The 20,182-nt window shown below is 40.1% G+C and overlaps 1 protein-coding gene across 1 annotated transcript in view; it reads right to left on the minus strand.

The window, feature by feature from the left end:
- EAF1 (ELL associated factor 1) overlaps positions 1–20,182 on the minus strand; it is a 20,494-nt gene continuing 312 nt past the window's right edge. The window contains exons 2-6 of the mRNA XM_002198468.7: positions 16,923–17,017; positions 13,448–13,584; positions 10,750–10,916; positions 3,512–3,742; positions 1–1,593 (exon numbers count right to left, since the gene is read on the minus strand). Coding sequence (XP_002198504.1) covers positions 1,547–1,593; positions 3,512–3,742; positions 10,750–10,916; positions 13,448–13,584; positions 16,923–17,017 — 677 coding nt within the window. The 3' untranslated portion in view covers positions 1–1,546. The remainder of the gene's footprint in view (positions 1,594–3,511; positions 3,743–10,749; positions 10,917–13,447; positions 13,585–16,922; positions 17,018–20,182) is intronic.

Below are 20,182 nucleotides of genomic sequence, written 5' to 3' on the forward strand. Positions count from 1 at the left end.
TTGTGGCTTTTCATCAAGTATATTTCATAACTGTCCATTAAAATACATACCTACATCACAAAACACTTTAAAAAAACAAGTATTTTTAATGTATGTACAATAATGCAAAAATATGCCTAAATATGTATCTAATGCAAAAAAATAAACCATTTAATAAAATCTCCCTTGAAATGTCCCCTTGCTCGTCAACATGTTAAAAAAAAGGACAGAGCTCAGTAAACAAACAGGAGTTAAAACACAAACTGACAGATGAGAGCAGTGCAAAGCAGACACCTGAGAATGAAGAGGCATCTGATTCAGCTTCCCTTCCCCAGGATTACACCACAACTAAGGTGTAACTTGTCCTATGTCAGCAGAATTTTGATTTTAAAAAGTCGCAAGAGGCTGCCTATGGCACTCATTTTCCATGTGAGCAAAAAAGTTAACAATAATCCATCTAAGCACCCTTTAAATAGGGGTGAATTTCACCCTTGGCAAATATTTAATGTTCTGTGTACTCCTGCCAAGCACAAAGAGGTCTTGTCCAATAAACAATATGGACTAAAGTCTACCTTTACAACTGTGGTGGGAGAGATGCATCTTTGCATTCTCTAGGAAACTGCAGAGAGAGCTGCAGTCTTAGAATTTCAGAAAGTCAAATATTTTGCATTTGTGTCATTGCAATGTCTCTAGTAGTTGGGCTTGTAAGTATTTCTGAAGACTAAGTCTGAATGTCTGAATTAAACGAGACCCTTCAGTTTGTAAAGAGAATGCTTATCTGATTCTTACTTGGATGATTTAGGTGACTGATGAGTATCCTTTATCTTGCTGGAGTCACTGCCCTCAGAGCACGACAGGCTGTATGAGACACAGCTCTTAATTGCAGAAGCAATCTGAGGATGTTTCAGTGTTACTCCCTATAGAGAGGGTGGTAGGAATTGAAGCACTATTTAAAAAACCTGCTTATAAGGCACTGATGCAGCAAGGTTTGTGACGAACATGGTTTAATCATTCCTATTTTCCAACTGTTTAAAAGTCAGTCTATTAAATCAACCATAAACAGCAATAAAAAGGCATTAGAAAAGTCCCAAACCAAAGAAATCAATTTAGTATTGAAACTTAATTTATGGCAGTCCCACTTCAGTGCACACACTAGTTCCTGCATGGTTTTTTATACTCATTGTAGGCACATGCTCACCATATATACAAAAGTCCCCCAAAAAAGTCATGATGCGCTGAAGCTATCCTACAAACAAGAAATTTTTAGATGACCTCACATAATTACATGTTAAACTTACATATGGTGGACAGGAACATACATTGGCTCACTCACTGTACATATCTACTCAAAGCTTTAGCAGAAGAAGAATATACACAATATATACACGTAATTCACACAGTAAAACAGTCCTCAACTTCTTCTATTTTGTAGGGCAATACATTTCTTCTATTAAAATTCCAAACATGGAACCATCTCTGTGCCAGCTCCTTTCCATAAGCAATAGGATCACTTCAAGGTAAATTAGTTCTTCATGTATATGTAACAGAAGCAGCAAAAGCTCAGCCTCTAGTCATCACTGTCACTCCCAGATTCACTCAACTGCAAGTCGTTTCCTATGGAAAACAAAAACCAACAAAACACAACAAGTGAGTAGGTGTTAATTCACATTTCATGGCAATCAAACCAAAGAACAGTCATATTTACACTGGAAGATTTAAATAAGAATAACACATTAAATGAATGCAAACATCTTCTGTGATTTAATGAAACTGCCCAAGAACATCAAGAGCTGCATGGGGCTAATACACAGCTGGATTCAGGCCAAACCAAGCATCCTTGTCTCCAGAGCCACCAAAGGGGCTCCCTGGTGGGACAACAGCCCTCTCTACACTTGTAGCTGCAGAAAGCATTCCACAGCCTCCACCCACCAAAGCTCCCATATATGACTCTAGGACAAGGCATTGGGGAATTCCTTGGCTTTCTTTACCCTTTAAAAACAGATTTTTTTTTTCAGTTTAAGGCCATTTGGGTAGCCAAGGCAAGGCCTCCACATGTCAATAAACCAAAAGGACTGTTAAAGCCATCACAACTCAAGGCTGAACTAAGCTGACACGTGCTGTGAAGGTGAAGGCTGTCCTCCAAAGTGCAGAGATTGGATGAAAGACCATATATGAATCAAACCTACTGGCTCTGATCCTGTTTTGCAGAGCACTTGTGATTTGGTGAGATGGAAGGGGATAAAAAGTGGCAAGAATCATGCTTGTGTTCTGATAATTGAACCTAATGCTTCCAGCAATATCCTACGGCCCTCCCGTAAAAACAGCTGCAGGGCATCTATGCAACAGCTAAGCCCTGGATTTCTTCATCTCCTCCTCCCTTTTACAAAACAAGAACTTGGATTAGGGGTGAGTATCCCCACAGTAAAACTATTTTAAACCCGAAGGCGAAAAGCATTGTATGAAGAGAGGAGCTACCCTAGTGGTTTCCAGATTTCTCCTGCAGTCAGAGGCTTCAGATCATTAAACCCGTGCAGTATTGTTATTGTGGAGAAGCAGGGAGGAGGCTAGAAACAGGAAAATGGACACAGTCCTAATGACTTTGCTGAACTTTGGATTTCACTTAGTCCTTCATTACTGGCAGGAAGACTGACAGGCCTCTAAGATTTCCAGCAGGGCTTTTTTGTGTGGTCTGTACAATATACTTATCTTCTCAAATCTGGAAACCCTACACATATCTGTATTCAGACTCCACCAGTTCCCTATGAATGGGTGCCAAGAGATGTGTGCAAACATGCCTCAGGAGGAATTAAGAACAATTTATGGCAATTGCAAATGCAATATTTTAACTCCATTGAGTTAGAATACACCTGGTGTAGTGTAAGGAAAGAGCAACACAGATGCACATCATGTCCTCAGAGAGTCTCATGGGACAGAATTATGCTTTAAAAATGTTCCTGACACTTTTTAAAGGGTGAAGTGGGCTTGTACTGATTCAATGCTTGCAATATCATAGCTGCAATATTTTAACATTAATTTAAATTTCCCTTCAAAATGTGGTATTTGTGAAAATACAGCTGAGACCCACACAATAAATATGTTGACACAGCAATACTCTGAAGACCACAGAGACTGTACTTAGGAACCCAGGACAGCCTTAAGCCGTTAACAGTTCTTTATAGACCTTTAACTGGCACGTGTCAACCCCACTATTTCCATTTAATCTGTGTATTCACATGAAAATAATTCCCATCCTCCAGTGCACCAGATCCTCCCACACCAGTGGCTACTTGGAGGCCTGAATCAAGACCCAGCAGGGACAATGGGGGCCACTGCGCTGAGGCCCACAGGATCTCCACACCTTCAGACAAGTCTAAGCCCCCTGTTCATAAAATCTGCCCATGTACTTCGGCCACTGCAACTCCCTGGAACTACTATTTGGCAAAAGGCATTTCATGAAGTTAGCCCAACATGCTAAGTAAATGAGTGACCATAATCAGCTTTCACCAGTGGTAAGACACAAGCATTTACTTACGGAGTGTGTTCATGAGCTGATTGCTTCCTTGTGGCCTGCTGGTGCCATTAGCAACAGCATTCCTGTTGTTATACTGCTGGTGTGGTGGCTGGGAAGGGGAAACATGTGCTGGCTCTTCCCCCTCGCTGCTGGAGCTTTCATCTTCGCTCCCAGATGAGCTCTCTGAATCCGATGAGCTGCTTCCACTGCTGCTGCTCATCTGCTCAATAATTTCAACCTCTGCTCTCAGCTCTGAAATAACAAGGAATTCATCCAGTTGACACCATAAACAGGGCCCCATGGAATTTTGGAAAAGAATGTGCAAAAGCAATGGTTTTGTCAAGTATGGTTTATTGCACCAAAATATCTCACATGAAAGATCAAGACAGGACGGCAAACAAAAAAATCCTGAAAATTATTTTACTTATTGCTGTACCTAAATTTAAAGAAGCAACAGCATAGATTACTATCATAAAACCTTCACTTCCACAATTATTCTTTATATACTTCACATTCCTGAAAGCACTTTCAGCTTCATTATTTCTGACAGGTTATGGTCTACATACAAAGTAAGCATATTAGCTGATTGAGGAAATCTGAATCTGAATTGTTAGATGCTGGTGATATTCAGGCTTTTGGAAAACACAAAAAATGGTTTGTGGGAGGGTGGGTACATGGACATGGGCAAATGATCACAACAGAAACTGCCTTTACATCAGATAATGTGTGAAACTGCTTCAGCACTGCCACACAGCCCACTGTAAACAAACTTCAGAAGCAGATGGATGACATCAAATAACTTTGCAGTAGGATAGATGAGAATAGCTGAGAATTTTCACAAATGGGGAAGGGGCAAAAATACCACAACCTTCTATAGAGCTTACAAGTAGCCAGGAAATAAGAAAACTACTCAGAAACTAGGAAGTAATACAACTCAAGACAAGGCCCATTTTAGGATTTTCAGTGCAAAGAAACACTGGAACACCATGACAGCATCACAACAGCCTCATCAGCAACAGCTAGTGCTGGCTTAATGACTGGTTACTGTTGTATTGTGTTTTTATGTTTCTGTAACAGTTCTGCAATGGTTTGCCCCTCCACACCCCATTTTCTCCCAACGGTTCCACCCTGAGTTTTCCTGCTGTTCCCTCAGTGCCAATGTCTCTGACAATGCTTAGGCACTTCCCCCTCCCCTCCCCGGTACCTCGTCCATCAGTCGGCTCCCCATCCCATTCTTACAGAATCTTCTACCCTGGGTGAGGAGGGATTGGATTCCCCCATTGGTTTTTATATCTGTCTATCCTTTCACCTTCCACTCCCCCAAATCCCACCACTGGTCAATGGGCATTCCCTTCCCCTTGTTACCGCCCCAGTATTTAAGATGTTGCAAAAGCCTCGAGGCCACTTTTAGCTACCGGATACTCTGTAGCTCCAAGCTCCCTGGAGCCTGGATTAAAACAAACTGTTTTCCCAGCCTTGAGTTGACTCCCTTATGACCTCCTCGAACACCACCTCCCCTCCAAACAAGGCAGACAGTGTGACTTTCTGCCTTAGCCGCTCCCTGACTCTCCTCGAGATCCAGGGGAGTGACCCCCACAGCTGACTGTGCCTCTGCTGGGCAGCAGAAGCCAGGGGGCTTCAGATTAGCACAGCGGCAGGCTACTAAAGAGCTATTAAGGTATGACACCCCAAATTATACAATATTGTTGAATTTGTCATAATTATAAGTGTCCTAAACACCAGTAGAGCTCAACTCCTTTGTGTATCCACCTACAAGGCTTGAGTATCTACTGACTCAGTTCATCTTGGCAAGTTTCCATGAAAGAACAACATCCACACATAAATTAAGAATGGGATGTGAAACCCTAAAAATTTAGGTTTTTGTTGTGCTAACAGTACTATACCCACAGGGTTAGAACTCAGTGCTTGCCCTGGAAACTCACAGACTAAAGGGACAAGAATGAAAGAAGGGAGAGATGAGGTATTACCACCCCTACCGAACAAGTGGAGAACTGATGCTGGGAGTAGTTCATGTTAGGTCAGATGTGTGACAAGAGTCCCTTTTTAAATAAGACTCATTTCCTTGGGCTGCCTAAAATAAAGAGTAACAGCTAAGTTTTCAGCCTCCACAATACTCACTGGAGACAATTCCTCTAGCTTAGCATGTATTAGTTTGAGAAATTGTATTTTCTTTTGTCAGATTTAAAATCACTATTTTTCACTTTCAAGGTTTAGAGCTCAATTTCAAGTGCTATGGTTATACTCCAGCTGGGTATTTAAGGATAGTGATGTTGTTTCTCCAATTTATCTCCTAAATCCAGATCCCTGCCTATACTATCTGTGTTCTCAGTAGTTTACCAGTATGCCAGGTAAAACCTACTCTTTCAGCTTGAAGACTTAGCATAAGAGACCACTGGAAGAGAAAGAAAATATGATTCAAAAGGTCAACAGCAGATACTGCTTTGTACTGTCATATCTTTCTCCCTTATTGCCTCTCAACACAGTCTTGCAGGCTTTAGAAATACATTTCAGGCCTGGAGTCTGATACACAAACAAATGAGCACCTGTGAATCACTGTTCTCAGCCTACTCATATTTCAAATTACAAATGTTCCTTGTATTTAAGACTAGGAAATTAATAGGGGAAAGCTAAAGGAAAGGTAACCAGAAATAAGTGTACTTTCTCTTTAAAATGCCCAGGTTTCAACTTTTTTGCCCCCAGCCTAATGATGTAAAGTTTCTACATTCTTCTAGTAATGGAGTTGTTAGCTGCAAATTATAGCTATTATAATACATTGTTAGAATATCCTGGATTGCAGAAGCACAATCACCTATCACAGTCCATACTGCAAAAAGATACAACAGACAAGTCTAACACAGGACAAACAAGTGCCTGAGAAGTACACATGTATGCCTACAGAGCTGGAGTCTTGTGGCTGAAATGGAAGAATGTTGGCACAGGAACTGAGAACATAGAGCCCACGTGTAAAATAGAATGAAGAAGGCGAAGTGATCTTAGGCATCGGTGGTGAGAGGAAAAGTTAAAACAAAAACACACTGAAATCGGAACTAGGGGAAAACCCCTAAGAACTAGGAAAAAAAAAAAAAAAACTAAGCAAGAAGTGTGGATTCAATACAGTAGGTGAGGAAATCACTGAAGGAAGTGATGCTGTCTGACCAATGGGAAAGGAAGATTGGCCTGGCCAATTTTAAACAATTGCAGATTAGTGTGAGAATGAAGAATGGGAGATTTCTGCTGGGGAAGCAGAAAACTAAGAGCCCACAAAAGAGGTTTGGTTATGAGAAAGGAACCAGAGAATGCCTTGGAAGTAGTGTTAAAGCCCACTATACTAAACAGAGGCAATAAAAGGCAAAACAGAAGCAGTATCACAAGCTTCAAGGACTGGGAAGTTAAGGCTGTTATCAGTGACACTGGTCACAGGTAAAAACTTGGGCAGAGCCCATCTTCTAGTCAACTTTTTCCTTACAGGCTGACAGCTTCCCCTCAGATCTCTGTTGTCTCTTTTTCCTCAAGCCCAGAATTTTAAACATCTTATCCGAGCAGATGAGAGAAAAGCAATCGTTTTCACTAATGTTCTGGTGGCTGCTGCACCACTAGAAATCTGTCAAGAGAAATTCAGTAGGATCACTAATGAATTCTGTTCAAAACACTTTTTGTCTCACACTGTCAGTGACTAGGCCAATGATGACATCAAAGCCTTACAGGAAAAACATGGCTGCTTTACGATGGCTCAATTTTGCATTTTCCCACTTGACTGCTATGTTTAGTACACTTCGAGGTACTGAAGACGTGGGTTAAACATTTCCTTATGGTGCTTCCAATTAAAATAGTTGTGTGTGTATGTGTACATATATTCTAAGCTGAACAGCAAAAGAATTTGACCTTTCCTCGATCTTCCTGTGCTGTAAGATCAAACACCTCATGTCGACACACCTTTGTAGTTTAAAAGATGACAAGAGCCAGGATGTGCAGCAGTTACTTTTAAAATAGCTTTCCATACAGTACAGTTTTGAATACTTGCCTTAATTGAGTCTACATCATCTGAAAAGTCTTACACTGGTTTGGGAACCTTAACTTCTCTACATTTCATCTTACAGCTGTAAAATTTCTTTCAAGACAAAATGACTGTTTTACACTGGCAGGCAATGAAAGTTTTAGAGTGAAAAAAAAAAAAGTCAAGGTCAGAAATCATTATCCAAACAGAACAGCCTTTCTCAACAGGGCTGTCTTCTGTATATATTCACTATCAAATACCGTAAGAGCGTTCCTACTTCTTCACTCAATTCCAATAGGTTATGCAGATTTTTTTAACTGAAGCCTTCACCTTAGGCTGCAGCTTTAGGGAGGGTTAAATTTGAATGCCTGTATCAGAACACTTACTGTTAATAATAGAATGCAAAGTGGAGAAATCAACTTGATACTGTTACCCTGAGCATGTGGAGACGGCAGCTAGAAGAAGCAGTATTTTATACTGATGTGCAGAAAATTTGATTGAGGTGTTCTTGAGAGACAAACACAGTGCTATGGCATAAGCTTCACACACCACAGGCACATTCCAGGTAAATAAAATCTGCTCAGATTTTTAAGCACTGAGTCTTCAAACCTGAAATATGATTCTGTGAGTTTTTTCCTCAAATGTTGTAATCATGTCAATATTATTGCATGCTGTAATTTTTCAATATTATTGACATATATCAATATGTTGCATGCTGTAATTATGTCAATGCTGTTGAAGGCATTTCTGCTGTGGTCAAATAGGCCTGGTAAATGTCAATTATTTTGTGCAAATAAATAGCTATATTGTGGTATATGTCTGCAAACGTCCATAGCTTAATGAGACATTATCAGATGTAGCTGAATGTTCAAAAGAATAAGCTCCTACCCCCTCCTATGCTCCCTTCAGGCACGAGGACAATATAGAAGCTTGAAGAGGAAAGGATTCCACTTGTGCAAAACCCTTGACACAGCCTCCCAAAAGCCTCTGTCCATGAAGCAAGGGACTGGTTCAATTCCCAGATGCTCTGACTCTGTCCTCAGACACTGTTGTTTGGACAGCTGTGTACTGGGACAGAACTGACCTACCTGAAAGCTCATTTCCAGCTCATCTGTAAGGCAGAGGTGAAAATGCATAGTTGAGGGTACCAGAGAAAGCAGAAACCTGCACTGAGGTTACCTTAAAACTACTGTGAAACATCATGAGGACTGCGTGTCTCACCACACCCTTAAGTAGGGCATACTGGAAGCAAGAGAGTGTCAAAGTGCCAGAGATCCTTTCAAGAAGCTCCTTTGGGAAGTTTAAGTTCTGTGCTGTGTTCATTAAACAAACCCACAGATTTTCAGCTTTCTGTTTATCTTTCTTTCCTACAGAGGAAGTACTTAAACCAAAACGAAAGCTACTACTTGAATGGAAAGAACACAGGCTCTTCAGAGCTTACAAGTCTGTGTCCACAAAAACACACATTAAGGGAAGATAACAGGATTGAAGACTACCTTACAGCTTTTACAGGTCATTGTCTACATTTCTTTGTGGAATGGTGCCATTGTAATTCTACCTTTTTTAAGCAGGTTCTTATGATATAAATGGTTTAGCAATGCTGACAGTTTAGATCATCAGTGCTGGAAAAAGTTATAGACTGTAAGCAAAAAAACACCCCTACCCAGGCTTTTGGCTCTTCTGGGGCTTTGTACAACTCCTCCTTATAAAGCACCAAATTAAAGTCCTATTTTTAGTACAAGTCAGGTGCTCTAACCTTGATTTTGGAAACAAAATTCCACAGGTTATTTATTTGGAGGCCCTTTCATATAAAATATTATCAGGTTGCAAAAAATATTACAATACTCTGAACCATGTGACTTATACTTTAGACCACTAGTAAATGATCTTTTAGAATAGGTGTCACCCCAGACAAATGTAAATATTTTACTGTAATACAATCTTTACAAATTGCTATATGTATATAAAAGAGTGCCCCAAAGGTTAAGTAGCTTATTACACTCTACAGGAAAAGATATTTAAAATCCACAACTGATTCAGTTGAAAAAATTTATATATCACCTATTATCTTTCTCCTTACCTATTATACAGAAAACAAAAAATAACAATGCAGCTAAGGGAACTGTAGTTAACAGAATCTCTCAGACGCTGATTCTGGCTGCTGACCAGCATGCAAGTATTGAAAACACTACTACTGCAGAAAAGTGAGACCAGTCAGCACCTATGCAAACACACAGCTTACAGCAAAAATGTCACCTAGTGATTACCACAAACTGAAAAAATACCCTGCTGAGTAATTAACTTCATCTGGGCAATTAACACAGGCTAAGTCTACAGACAAAAATAGCTATGTGGGACAGAGAAAAAAGAGAAAGAAACCTAGGGGAAAAAAAAAAAAAAGCAGACAGAAAGAACAAGCTTAAAATAAAATAATTGTGTCTGGTGTCAGTGCCAGAGAAGAACCAAACAAAAATTTAAAGTCTTCCTTTTCCTGACCATATTATCCACAGCAAAAGCAGGTATCACATCAGTAGGAAAAGGGCACGGGCAAAGAAAGTGCATCCTACGCACAGCAGAACACCAAGACAAAGCACTGCCTGCGCAGCAGAGTGAGTTGAGCCAATCATCCCTTTAAGGTACATTTTTAATAGAAGTTTAGCAGCCATATGGCATGTGTGTTAATGCTGCAAAGGAGTGGTTGTGGAAGAGGATAAGCTGCAGGTTTGTTCGCTCTCTCATTCCTCAATACTAGCATTGCATGATGCGTGCTTGTCTTGTACTGGGAACACAGCTGCCTAGCCCTTCCATCCCACCAACCTTACTCAGCAGGGTAACTTTCTCCAAGTGACTTGACTGCATAAGGAGACCTTGGACCATTATGCTTTGTTACTGCTGCTGTGGTGGCCTAGGACACCCATGCAATTGGTCCAGCACTGAGCTATAGGTTTCTGAATTCACATTAATTTTTTTTTCTTCTTTTCTAAACAGAAAAATAGTTTGGAAGAGTGAAAATAATCGAGAAAGAGGAAGTTTTCTCATGCCAGAGAAGATGGCAGTATAAATATCTATTATAGTAGAAGAGAATAATCAATCACTTTACTAAGATGAATAAAGAAACAATATATAAAGAAGTCAACACAGCTGTCAAGTACCATCTTTTAATCCCTGAATGTTTTTAGAAATTGCACAGCCATAGTTTTTATTATAAAGAGGAAAGACAAAACAACTACAAACCCTTCTTTACCTCTTTTAATATCGTCCAGCTGGGGCTCTGGAGAAGGATTGTCCTTCAGAGGAGAAGTCTTAGGTCCAACTGCTGGCTTGGTTGGGGCTCTGAACTGTGAAGGAGGCTGAGATGCTCGGGCAGACTGTTGCTCTATTCGGGCTTGGATCTTACTGCTGCCCTCTGCTCTGAAGAAACAACCAGACAAATTTAGTGGTACTGTGCAACTATGTCCAGCTTTTTCAAGATCTTTGTGCTAATGCATCATCTGTGACTTCCTTTTGTACAGATCTCTAATTTGTTTTACAAAGATGAAGACTGAATTACAGCTTTCTGTATGCAACACTTACTTTCAATAACAAAGAATCATATACAACTATACTGCAACATCCTTACAAAATGTATTTTCAAATCCAGATGTGGTTCAGTGATGCCAAATTCTCTACCTGAACAACAATGAAGGCTTTAATTTAGCAATTAGTATTTGTATTTTTAAAAAAGAATAATCAATCATAGTAATTTAAAGTAACTACAAATCCATTCACAACAAAATCCTGCTTAAAATAATCACAGCGAAAGAAACAATTTTCTCACTTGCAATTAAATAATCTCAAACTGAACTCTCTTAGAGGTCAATTTTGCTAGAATAATCATTCTTACTGCTAAATACAGCCTACAAGCATTTAATTTATGGGTTTTATCCATTTGCTGTTAGCCCTTCAAAACAGTTTAAGCTGTTTCCTTAGTGGAAAATAGTCTCTAGAATAACACTATGCCAACCTGTTCAGTTCAAACCAGGTTTTTCTGCCTTTTACTGAACTCATGATGTAACTGAGATTGCAGAACAATACCCTTGGAAGAAAAAGAAACCCAAAAAAACAACCACAAACCCAAAGTCGGTTCCTTTACAGTACACCATAATAAGGTTAAAGGGTGTGGTGTATTTATTGCATAGCAGCAAAGCCTTTGGGGTTATGGCTTTGTGCAGTGCAGCACAGAAGCAGCTTGTGGATATTAGAGCTCAGTTTCTGTTCTAGGAGGGTTCCAGCTCAGCGGTGTTACACTTTGTGTCTGGAAACTAATCCCACCACGAGATAAGTTAAACTAGCTCATGTTGAACTTCCTGGGAAGTCACCTAAACCACCTGTGGTACCAGAGCTGATACATGGAGCATTTACTGGGCTATCTCTGTGCCTCGGTGAACTCTAGATTCAGCCTCACACAGAACCCCCTCTTCATTCATCAGTGACATGCACCTGTTGGATACCACATTAATGCAGCTTCCAGTCTATCTACAGCAGAAGTGCGGAGTTGGCAAGATACTCACTGTATCAAGTGGAAAGTAAAAGTCAAAGATTTCTAGTATTAATTATGCTCTTGGAACTACAGATGGTTTTATATGGAATAAATTTACTTACTCCCTTGTGAATGTCATCAAGGCATTAACACTAAAAGCCCTGTTCCCACAGAGTATCTCACGTCATTAAAGATCAGAGCAGCCATGGAAAATATAAGGCACTTCTGATATAAAAAAATCAATGACTTTGCAAAGCACTATTCATCAAAACAGGGGTCGTCAAGCTTTTTACTACCCTCCCTCTGCCCAAGAAAAATTGAAGTATTTTTCCCCACACCAGACTCAGAACTCAGTGAAACCAAACATCTCACAGAACTCAGGCCCTCCTGCACTTACTTTGTTCCCTTCTGACTTAAGCTTCACCTGGACAAAGTCCAGCAGTACTGAAATTGGGAATTCAAATCTCATCTGATGTGCTCATATCCACTGGACAAGATGAATGCTACATGGATGAATTTTCACATCACTGACTCAGAGGAGGACTACAGTCCATTTACCTTGAACTCAAGGTGTTCCTGGCAAACACCCAGCCAACTACCCATGAGCTGCAACACACTTTTCTAGTAGTTTTAGCAGCTAAGGGTTCTATACTGCAACAAAGTGTTTTTTTAATGTAAAACTTCTAAACTTATTTAAGAGTTTCTTCTTCACAAGACATTTTAATGACTACATTCTCTTTAGGTCTCAACCTGTGATTCAGGGATCCTGAAAAGATCCAGACACTTCAGGTACCTGTAGAGCAGTAGGACTGCTAAAAACTTTCCAGCTGCATACTTTGTAGCATTTGTGCAGCAGAGCACTGGGTCAGAAAGGATTTCTGGCTTCATCAGTTCTTCTAGGTAAAACACCATAACCATTATTTTTACAGCCCTGCCCACCTTCACCAGCTGGAGGCTTTGTACTTGTGTTCCACTTCATATATTGCTTATCCAGTATGGGAATGAGTGTTTCTTGTTCCCTAGGATTATGTTATTGAAACATCATGACTCCCACAGGAAGCTGCAGGGAACAAACCTAGAAAGTCCAATAATCCTGACAGTCTAACATGGTTTTTTTTTTTTTGCTAACTAGAGATTCTTGAAACACATCCCATCCTTCAGCCAGCGTCTAAAGCCTCAAATCATCACAGGTATTTCACTGCAAACTATAATAATGTCATTTCAGCTGTGGAGAATTTACAAATTCTTTACTCTTGGATTCATACTCCTATTTGCATTTTTAGGCATGATAATTTGCCATGTAAAGCTAAGGCTTAGTAATAAAACATCACTACAAAATACAAGAGTTCTATTTCAAAACCCAGTCTTAATAAGAAATTTCAGCAATAATTAATCCTATCAAGAACCCTGTCCCCACCTTTACCTTGTTTTCTTGACTTGAATGCTGCTACTAAGTTTTTCCAGTACATATTCCCCAGTGTCATGATTGATAATAAGCACACAATCCTTCTGATATGGCCTTTTATTTCCTTTAAAGACAGTCATTGGTGGAGTTGAACCCTGGTACAAAGAAAAAGCATATATTTGTTTGGTTAAATTACTCTGTCCAAAAATTTATGAATACTAAGAGGAAAGAATATATGTGTTGTTCTGAAAAAGAGGCTAAGCACTAAATGTTTAGTTCCTACAGAAAATATTCATTCATGAAGAAAGAAATACAGAGAAAATGTGCAGTAAATGAGACATTTCCTCACAGCAATATTATGCCTTTCATCATTTTAAGTGTCTCTGTAGTGACAAAACATCTTCACTGTGGCTGCTTTTATTTACAGTTCTCATTCCCAAAATGGCAGCATAACTAAATTTGCATAGCTGTCCCTGACAAGTATCAGAAATCTTCTTGATGTTTCTGCCCTGGAAATCATGTGTTTGGATAAGAAATAAAGTTCTAATTATTTGTGTAGCAGAACTATTGCCCAAGGTAATATGTGGTCAATTGAAAAATAATTTAAACTGCACCACATATTTTACATAAATATATATGGCAGTATTTTCACAGTGGATTACAATCAACTGTCACTTACAAACTATGTATGAGCAGCTGCCTTTTTCAAAGTCAGATTAGCATGCATATGCCCATGAAATTATACTGAAATATCTTCTCAAAGGCAAATGGGGTATTTTGATGCCTTCCAGAAAGTCGCCAAGTCCACACAGTGCTACACAGAGCCTTAAAAATCTAAAGGCTTAGACTGAGAAGCAAAAAAACCTAAAAATCTCATGTGGTGGTGCACACTGGCTAACTGATAATGCTGAGATTATGCTCAGCTGTACTGCATGCATGCACAGCCTGGCTCATACACCTGGTTTTGATGTTACAGCCAGCTGAATCCATGGTCTATCTGCACGTAATAGCATGGATACACACCTGGCCATGTCAAAAAGCTGTTACTCAAGGGGTTAAGTTCTCACCTATGAAACCTTCTCAGGCTTCTCTGTAATGTGTAGATAATGTATAAAAGAATTCGTTTTAAAAAATAAATATTTATTCATATGCGCCTTTGCACATACTGTAGGAAAGCAACCGAAATCAGGGAGCAAATGAAAAAACCCTGCACTCTCCTGTATATAATTCTGAGTAGCAAAAATGAACAATCACAATTTAACTACTCTGAAAGCAATTCCTATTCTCCATGTTGCTAACTTGAATTCTCCATGCTAATTTGAATTTAAAATGGGTTCTGAACAGTAAGTGTGAAAAATCTGAGCTCCTAACAAAGACACAGTATGAGAGATTCAGAAATACGATTCAGAAAGAATGTCTCAAGAAAGTCTAGTCTTCAAAGGCATGTTACATTTTTATCATTCCTACGTTTAAGAGAGGAAAGCAACATTTAAGAGAGTAAAAAGAAAGCTTAAAGTCAAATCCTGCTTGCTGTTGACAACTAAGCCAGGAAACGTAAAATGCACAAACATAATGAAAATTGATCAAAGTTTGTTGGCTACCATTCTGCTACCCAGAAGCCTCCTAAAGCAGCAAAGGCTGTGATTTTGGCTAAACAGTAAGTAGGAATGTAAGTGCTTAAGCAAATTAAGTCCCTCTCTCCTACTTAAAACTAAATGTTTAGGGTTTATGTTAGTGCCTAAGTAACAGTGGCTTACAGATTTTGCTGATTGCAGCACAGAATTGTTTTCACCTGTGAGGATTTTTTGCCTGACAAAGTTCAAGAAGCACTTGGACAACACTTTCAGGTACGTGATATAATCCTTGGGACTGTTCTGTGCAGGGTTAGGAGCTGGACTTTGATGATCCTTTTGGGGGTCCTTCCAACTCATGATATTCTATGATCTTCTGTAGTACTCTAACAAGCAGAAATTTTCCCTTCCCCAATCAGATTGTTTTTCAAATATTAAAGTCACTAAATCCACATGTAGTAATTCAATTTATCCAGGCTGCAAGAGACACCAAAATATTTCCACCAAACAAATTATCAGCGATATTTTTTCAGGGATTAGGCAATTTCAAAAAGAAAACTTCAACTCAGAATTTGAACCCTATCCAATTGTTGGATAACTGAGAAGCAAAGCAGCAAAGCAGCATCCAAGAAATTCAGTGAAACTTGTCAGGATGAAACAATTTCAAAACCTTTAATTCTTTTTCAGTATGCCAAGTATTTTCCAGCTCTCTAGGCAGCACAGCCTTGAAACAACATAGACAGAGTGGTCTGGCTGCCTCAGCCTTTGGAGCATATAGTGAACTCAAGGCTGTTCATACAGAGGAGAAGAGAATCAAATTAAGCTCCTCAGTACAGAGATTTGGGAAGGAACATTACAAGTGATGCTACTCAACACAAAAAAATGAATAAGCAACACTATTTCCAACTAATCCAAGATGACTGCTACTGTTAGTTGTGCTGTTACCTGCTCTCCAATAGCACTACCATGCTCATCATTTCTATAGACAAAAACCAGTATGTGACCTCCTGCAGCACTGAAGGTGACCAAAGCCATATAATGAACAGGAGCAGGGTGAAGCAGACTACAGCTTCATTCAGTGAGAATTATCACCTACCAATTAAAAACACGGGCATGCTGGGAAGAACAATACCAAAAGGATCTGACACATGGCTTCCAAACTGACTGTGCCCCCCTGCAGCTACCAGACCCATTGATGTCTGTGAATTCTGGTTTATTGGCTTGACACATAGCATTAACTTCAGCTAATAAACAAATGCAGTTCCAGCACATGAGCACTTTCTTTTGTTTTGGTAAGGAAACCACTGAACCTTCAATTACAAACCAGCTGCACCTATAAATAGATTGATCACTTGTTTTATTGCTGTTTGGTCATCATCCTCATACAGTAGATCTTTATGGCATCATTAGAGAAGGAAGTGGATGGGAAACTACTTCATGGCCACTCACCGGGACTGCCCTCTTGCTTCCACTGATAAAGCTAAAGGCAGGGAACCCTCTATGCCCTCTCTGTACATGTTTGATTAAGGGCAGGAACATGCTTACAGGTCTGCCTGTGGGTTCCGAACATTCAGCCTTGACTGAAGCCCAAATCACATTGCCTTTCTTCAGCAAGACATAGCACTAAAAATGGATGGGAACCAAGTGTACAGCTTCAGCTAATAGTAAAAGTCTCTTTGTCTCTCAAGGAAGAGTAGGAAGGAAGGAATCAAAAGTAAAGAACAATTTGGCAACCTTACAAATATAACCCTTTACAAAGATCCAACTGTACAGTCGTTTCCTAAGGTAAAAACTACAAGTCTGGCTGCTTAAATATTGAACCCACAGTCTTTATATAGAAATTGAAAATAGCATTTACATTAGACTGTAAACAATGCAAATTTGTTGGAGAGTAAAGAGGGACACATAGAGAACAGACTTACTGGAATATGTGGCAAAGTGATGGTAACATCATCTCCTTTACCCACTTGGAGGTCCCCCTCACAAGACGTATCAATCGATGCTGGCTTAAAATCATCTAAAGAGGAAAACAATTGTGATTACATTTGTTAGAGTGTCCAGAAGCATCAACGTGCCCTGCAAAGAGCCACCAGCCACCATATATTTACTGTGATTATAGGGAATAGTATATAGTGTTTACAGCAGGGGTGGAATAACACATCAGTACATTGTGTCTACACGTAGCAACCCAGTCATGTGGTGGTACCATATTCTGAACTTCCTTTTCAAAATGGAAATAATATTCTAGATCTTATGTTTGAACACCAAAAGCAGACTTCTCCAAACCCAGACTTTGAGTGGCACTCAGTTTTAGAGGCAAGTGCAAAACTGCACCAAACTCAAGGGAGTAACACCTTCCAAAACCCTGGGCTCTGCTTAAGTGTTGCCAATTGCAAGCCTGAAGACTCCTCTGAGACAAACACTAATTTAATGACACTTGTGGAGGCCAGTAAACCAGCTAAGGAGAAAGTGACTAACTACAGTCCTGTGAAGGGCAACCCTCAAGCAACAGCCTCTGGTCATGGCAAGGAAAAAGCTTCCCCCAGAATGCATTGTTGCCACAAGTTAATTCTGTGTATCCCATTGGCCCTTCGCCTTTGTTCCATCCCTGTGCCCTCATCTCATTCCTTCTGACATTCTGCTCCATCCCTCGCTATCCCTGTATAAAGCCCTGCTCTCCCTGCCTGAAGGAGTTCTTTGTGCCTGGACCCCTTTGCAGTAAGAGTCTAAAGACCCTCTGTGGAATCCCCTACGAAGATTTCTGTCCCTTCCTTCTGCGTCACTCGTGGCTGAAATCACCCGAGAGCTGAAGTCACTTGGCAAGAGTGAGTCGTGCCTGTGCACCCAGGATGTCTGTTTAAACACACTTCTCTGGGAAGGTCATGGCACTCTACCAACTCTGCCCACCCCAACAGACACCCACTCATTTAGTCTTACTGATAGTTCAGCCTCTCTAACGTCCATCTCACCTCCACAACAATGCTAAAAGCTCCACATGGGTGGAGGAGATCTCAGCTCTCACTTATGAGGAAAAAAAGAGGTGCTGATCTTACTACAGCAGCTTCATGCTGGTCCAAAGCCACTCTGGATAGAAAGCATCAGGAAGGGGAGGCATTGTACTGGCTTTAAATTAACATTTATTTTAGGTATTTTTGCTCTGTTGTACAGTGCTTTGTCTCCCAACCAAGGCACTTCTGTTTAATGTATTCATTTGAACTGAGAACATTTTAAATTGAAAATATTATCCCCTTATTATTCTGTTGTGCTGGTGAGCCATAAAAAAACAGAAAAAACCCTATCAGAACCTCTAATATCTTGAGAGAGGATTTAAACAAATTGAAATAAAATCACACTGATATAGGCTAGTTTGCTTTGTGTTTGTTTTTATAAGAAGCCTGCATTCAACTCTAGCATCCCTGCATCTGAAGAGGTGCAATTATATTCACTATCAAGGCTTTTAATTACCACATTAGTTATGAAACTAATACCTCAGAACAAATTTAAAATATAACTCCAGTATAAAAAACACACTTGCAGGGAAAAAACTCCAAACTCTGGCTTGTAATAAATTCTCATTAAGAGGATGCTAATGTTTAATTGAGTTTTACTTTGACAGCACAACAAGCAGAATCAGACACACCTGACTTAATCCTCATGCCTTAACTGCCTGATCAAACCATAGCCTTCAATTTAATCTGAGCAATCTGTTTTTAGCTATTGTTTCCCACCTACTTTATGTGCAAGCTCGCTAAATAAAAGAAACCAGCTGTACAAGAGCTAGTGTCTGCCAAAACAGGATCAAGAGTTTCAACAGCACAGTCACCAACTTAAAAGGAATATCACTACCAGACTTCTTTCTTAGGCACAGCAATACAGAGTTATTTTAAACAAACACTCAACTAATTGTTTTCATTTTGTTAGCACGTGCCTGGCTAACCCTCATGTAGATCGAGAGCACATATTTCCCTCCAAATATACCCACAGCTCTTTTCCCAAAAATCAAATGTTTTCAAGGTGTGTTTTTAAAGGATAATCCAGTTTCTCAGTACAGGAATGAATCCAGGCCGAAGGTCGAATAAGAAGGTCGAAACAAATGTAGCCTACGAAATCCTCTCATTGTAGTTTGTATGAAGAGGATTATGGCAATAATATAATGTTTGGATCCCAGATAAATCATTCCAGAACAACAGTTAGGGGAAAAAATAAAACAGGACAATGAAGAAATCTCATTTAAAAGTCACAGATGGAAAACAGAGCATTCAGAAAGATCTTCTGAAATAAAACTGCATTCTTCCAGTTGTAGTCTGAAGAGCTTTGGCTTTGCAATCCCATTGGAAATCTGCTATTGAAGCACTTTCCAGTCTAGAAATCCTGTATACTTTCACCTGGATTTGGCTTGGGTTTAATTCACAGAGGATCAGGCACTTGAGTGACCAGTATCACTGAAACTACTATTTGTGCTGTATGAATATGGGCAATGAGACCAGGCCATAAACCATATCCTGCTGTTGTCTGTATAAATTCCCCACTTCCATAGAAAACTACTAAATTATAAGTTTAATATTACTTACATTTACTCTTGATGGTTTACCAGTCATTTTAGTAATAAAAACCGGACTTGTTTTGCTCAGATTTCTTACCCCACAGAACCCAAATACAGGAATACAGTGAGTTCCTCTTCAAAACAATCTACCTCAGGATCTATCTTGTACTTGTTAGGCATTGCTGTAAGTGTCTAAGTCCCTTCTGCTTGATTTCCTGGGATAGGAAAAGCTGGCTGGAGTCAGGACAGCCAGGGACAGGTCTACTGGGCTACACATTACAGCAAAACACTCAGTTAAAAACCCAATTCTGGATGCTCTGGCTGCCCCTCCGGGCCGGGCCTGCGGTGGGACCTGTCCTGCAGTTAATTGCCATAAAGAGATCAAAATAAGATGGCAAAACCACCGCCTTACGGTGGGAACTCATCATGCTTCCTACCGATTAATGACAAACTTTCTAAAGCTGCTCCTTCGCCTTGGCCTGCCTCGCTCAAACCCCCTCCCCGCCAGCATCCACCTTCCCCTTCTTCCCCTGCTGGACCCTCTGTGGGGAAAACACTCGAGGAGAGGAAAGCCGGGGCCGAGGGAGCGGCAAAGGGAGGAGACCGGCGCTGGAGGGGATCGGAGGGAAGGGGGGAGAC

Source organism: Taeniopygia guttata, chromosome 2 (assembly GCF_048771995.1).
Source record: "Taeniopygia guttata chromosome 2, bTaeGut7.mat, whole genome shotgun sequence".
Taxonomy (NCBI): Eukaryota; Metazoa; Chordata; class Aves; order Passeriformes; family Estrildidae; genus Taeniopygia; species Taeniopygia guttata.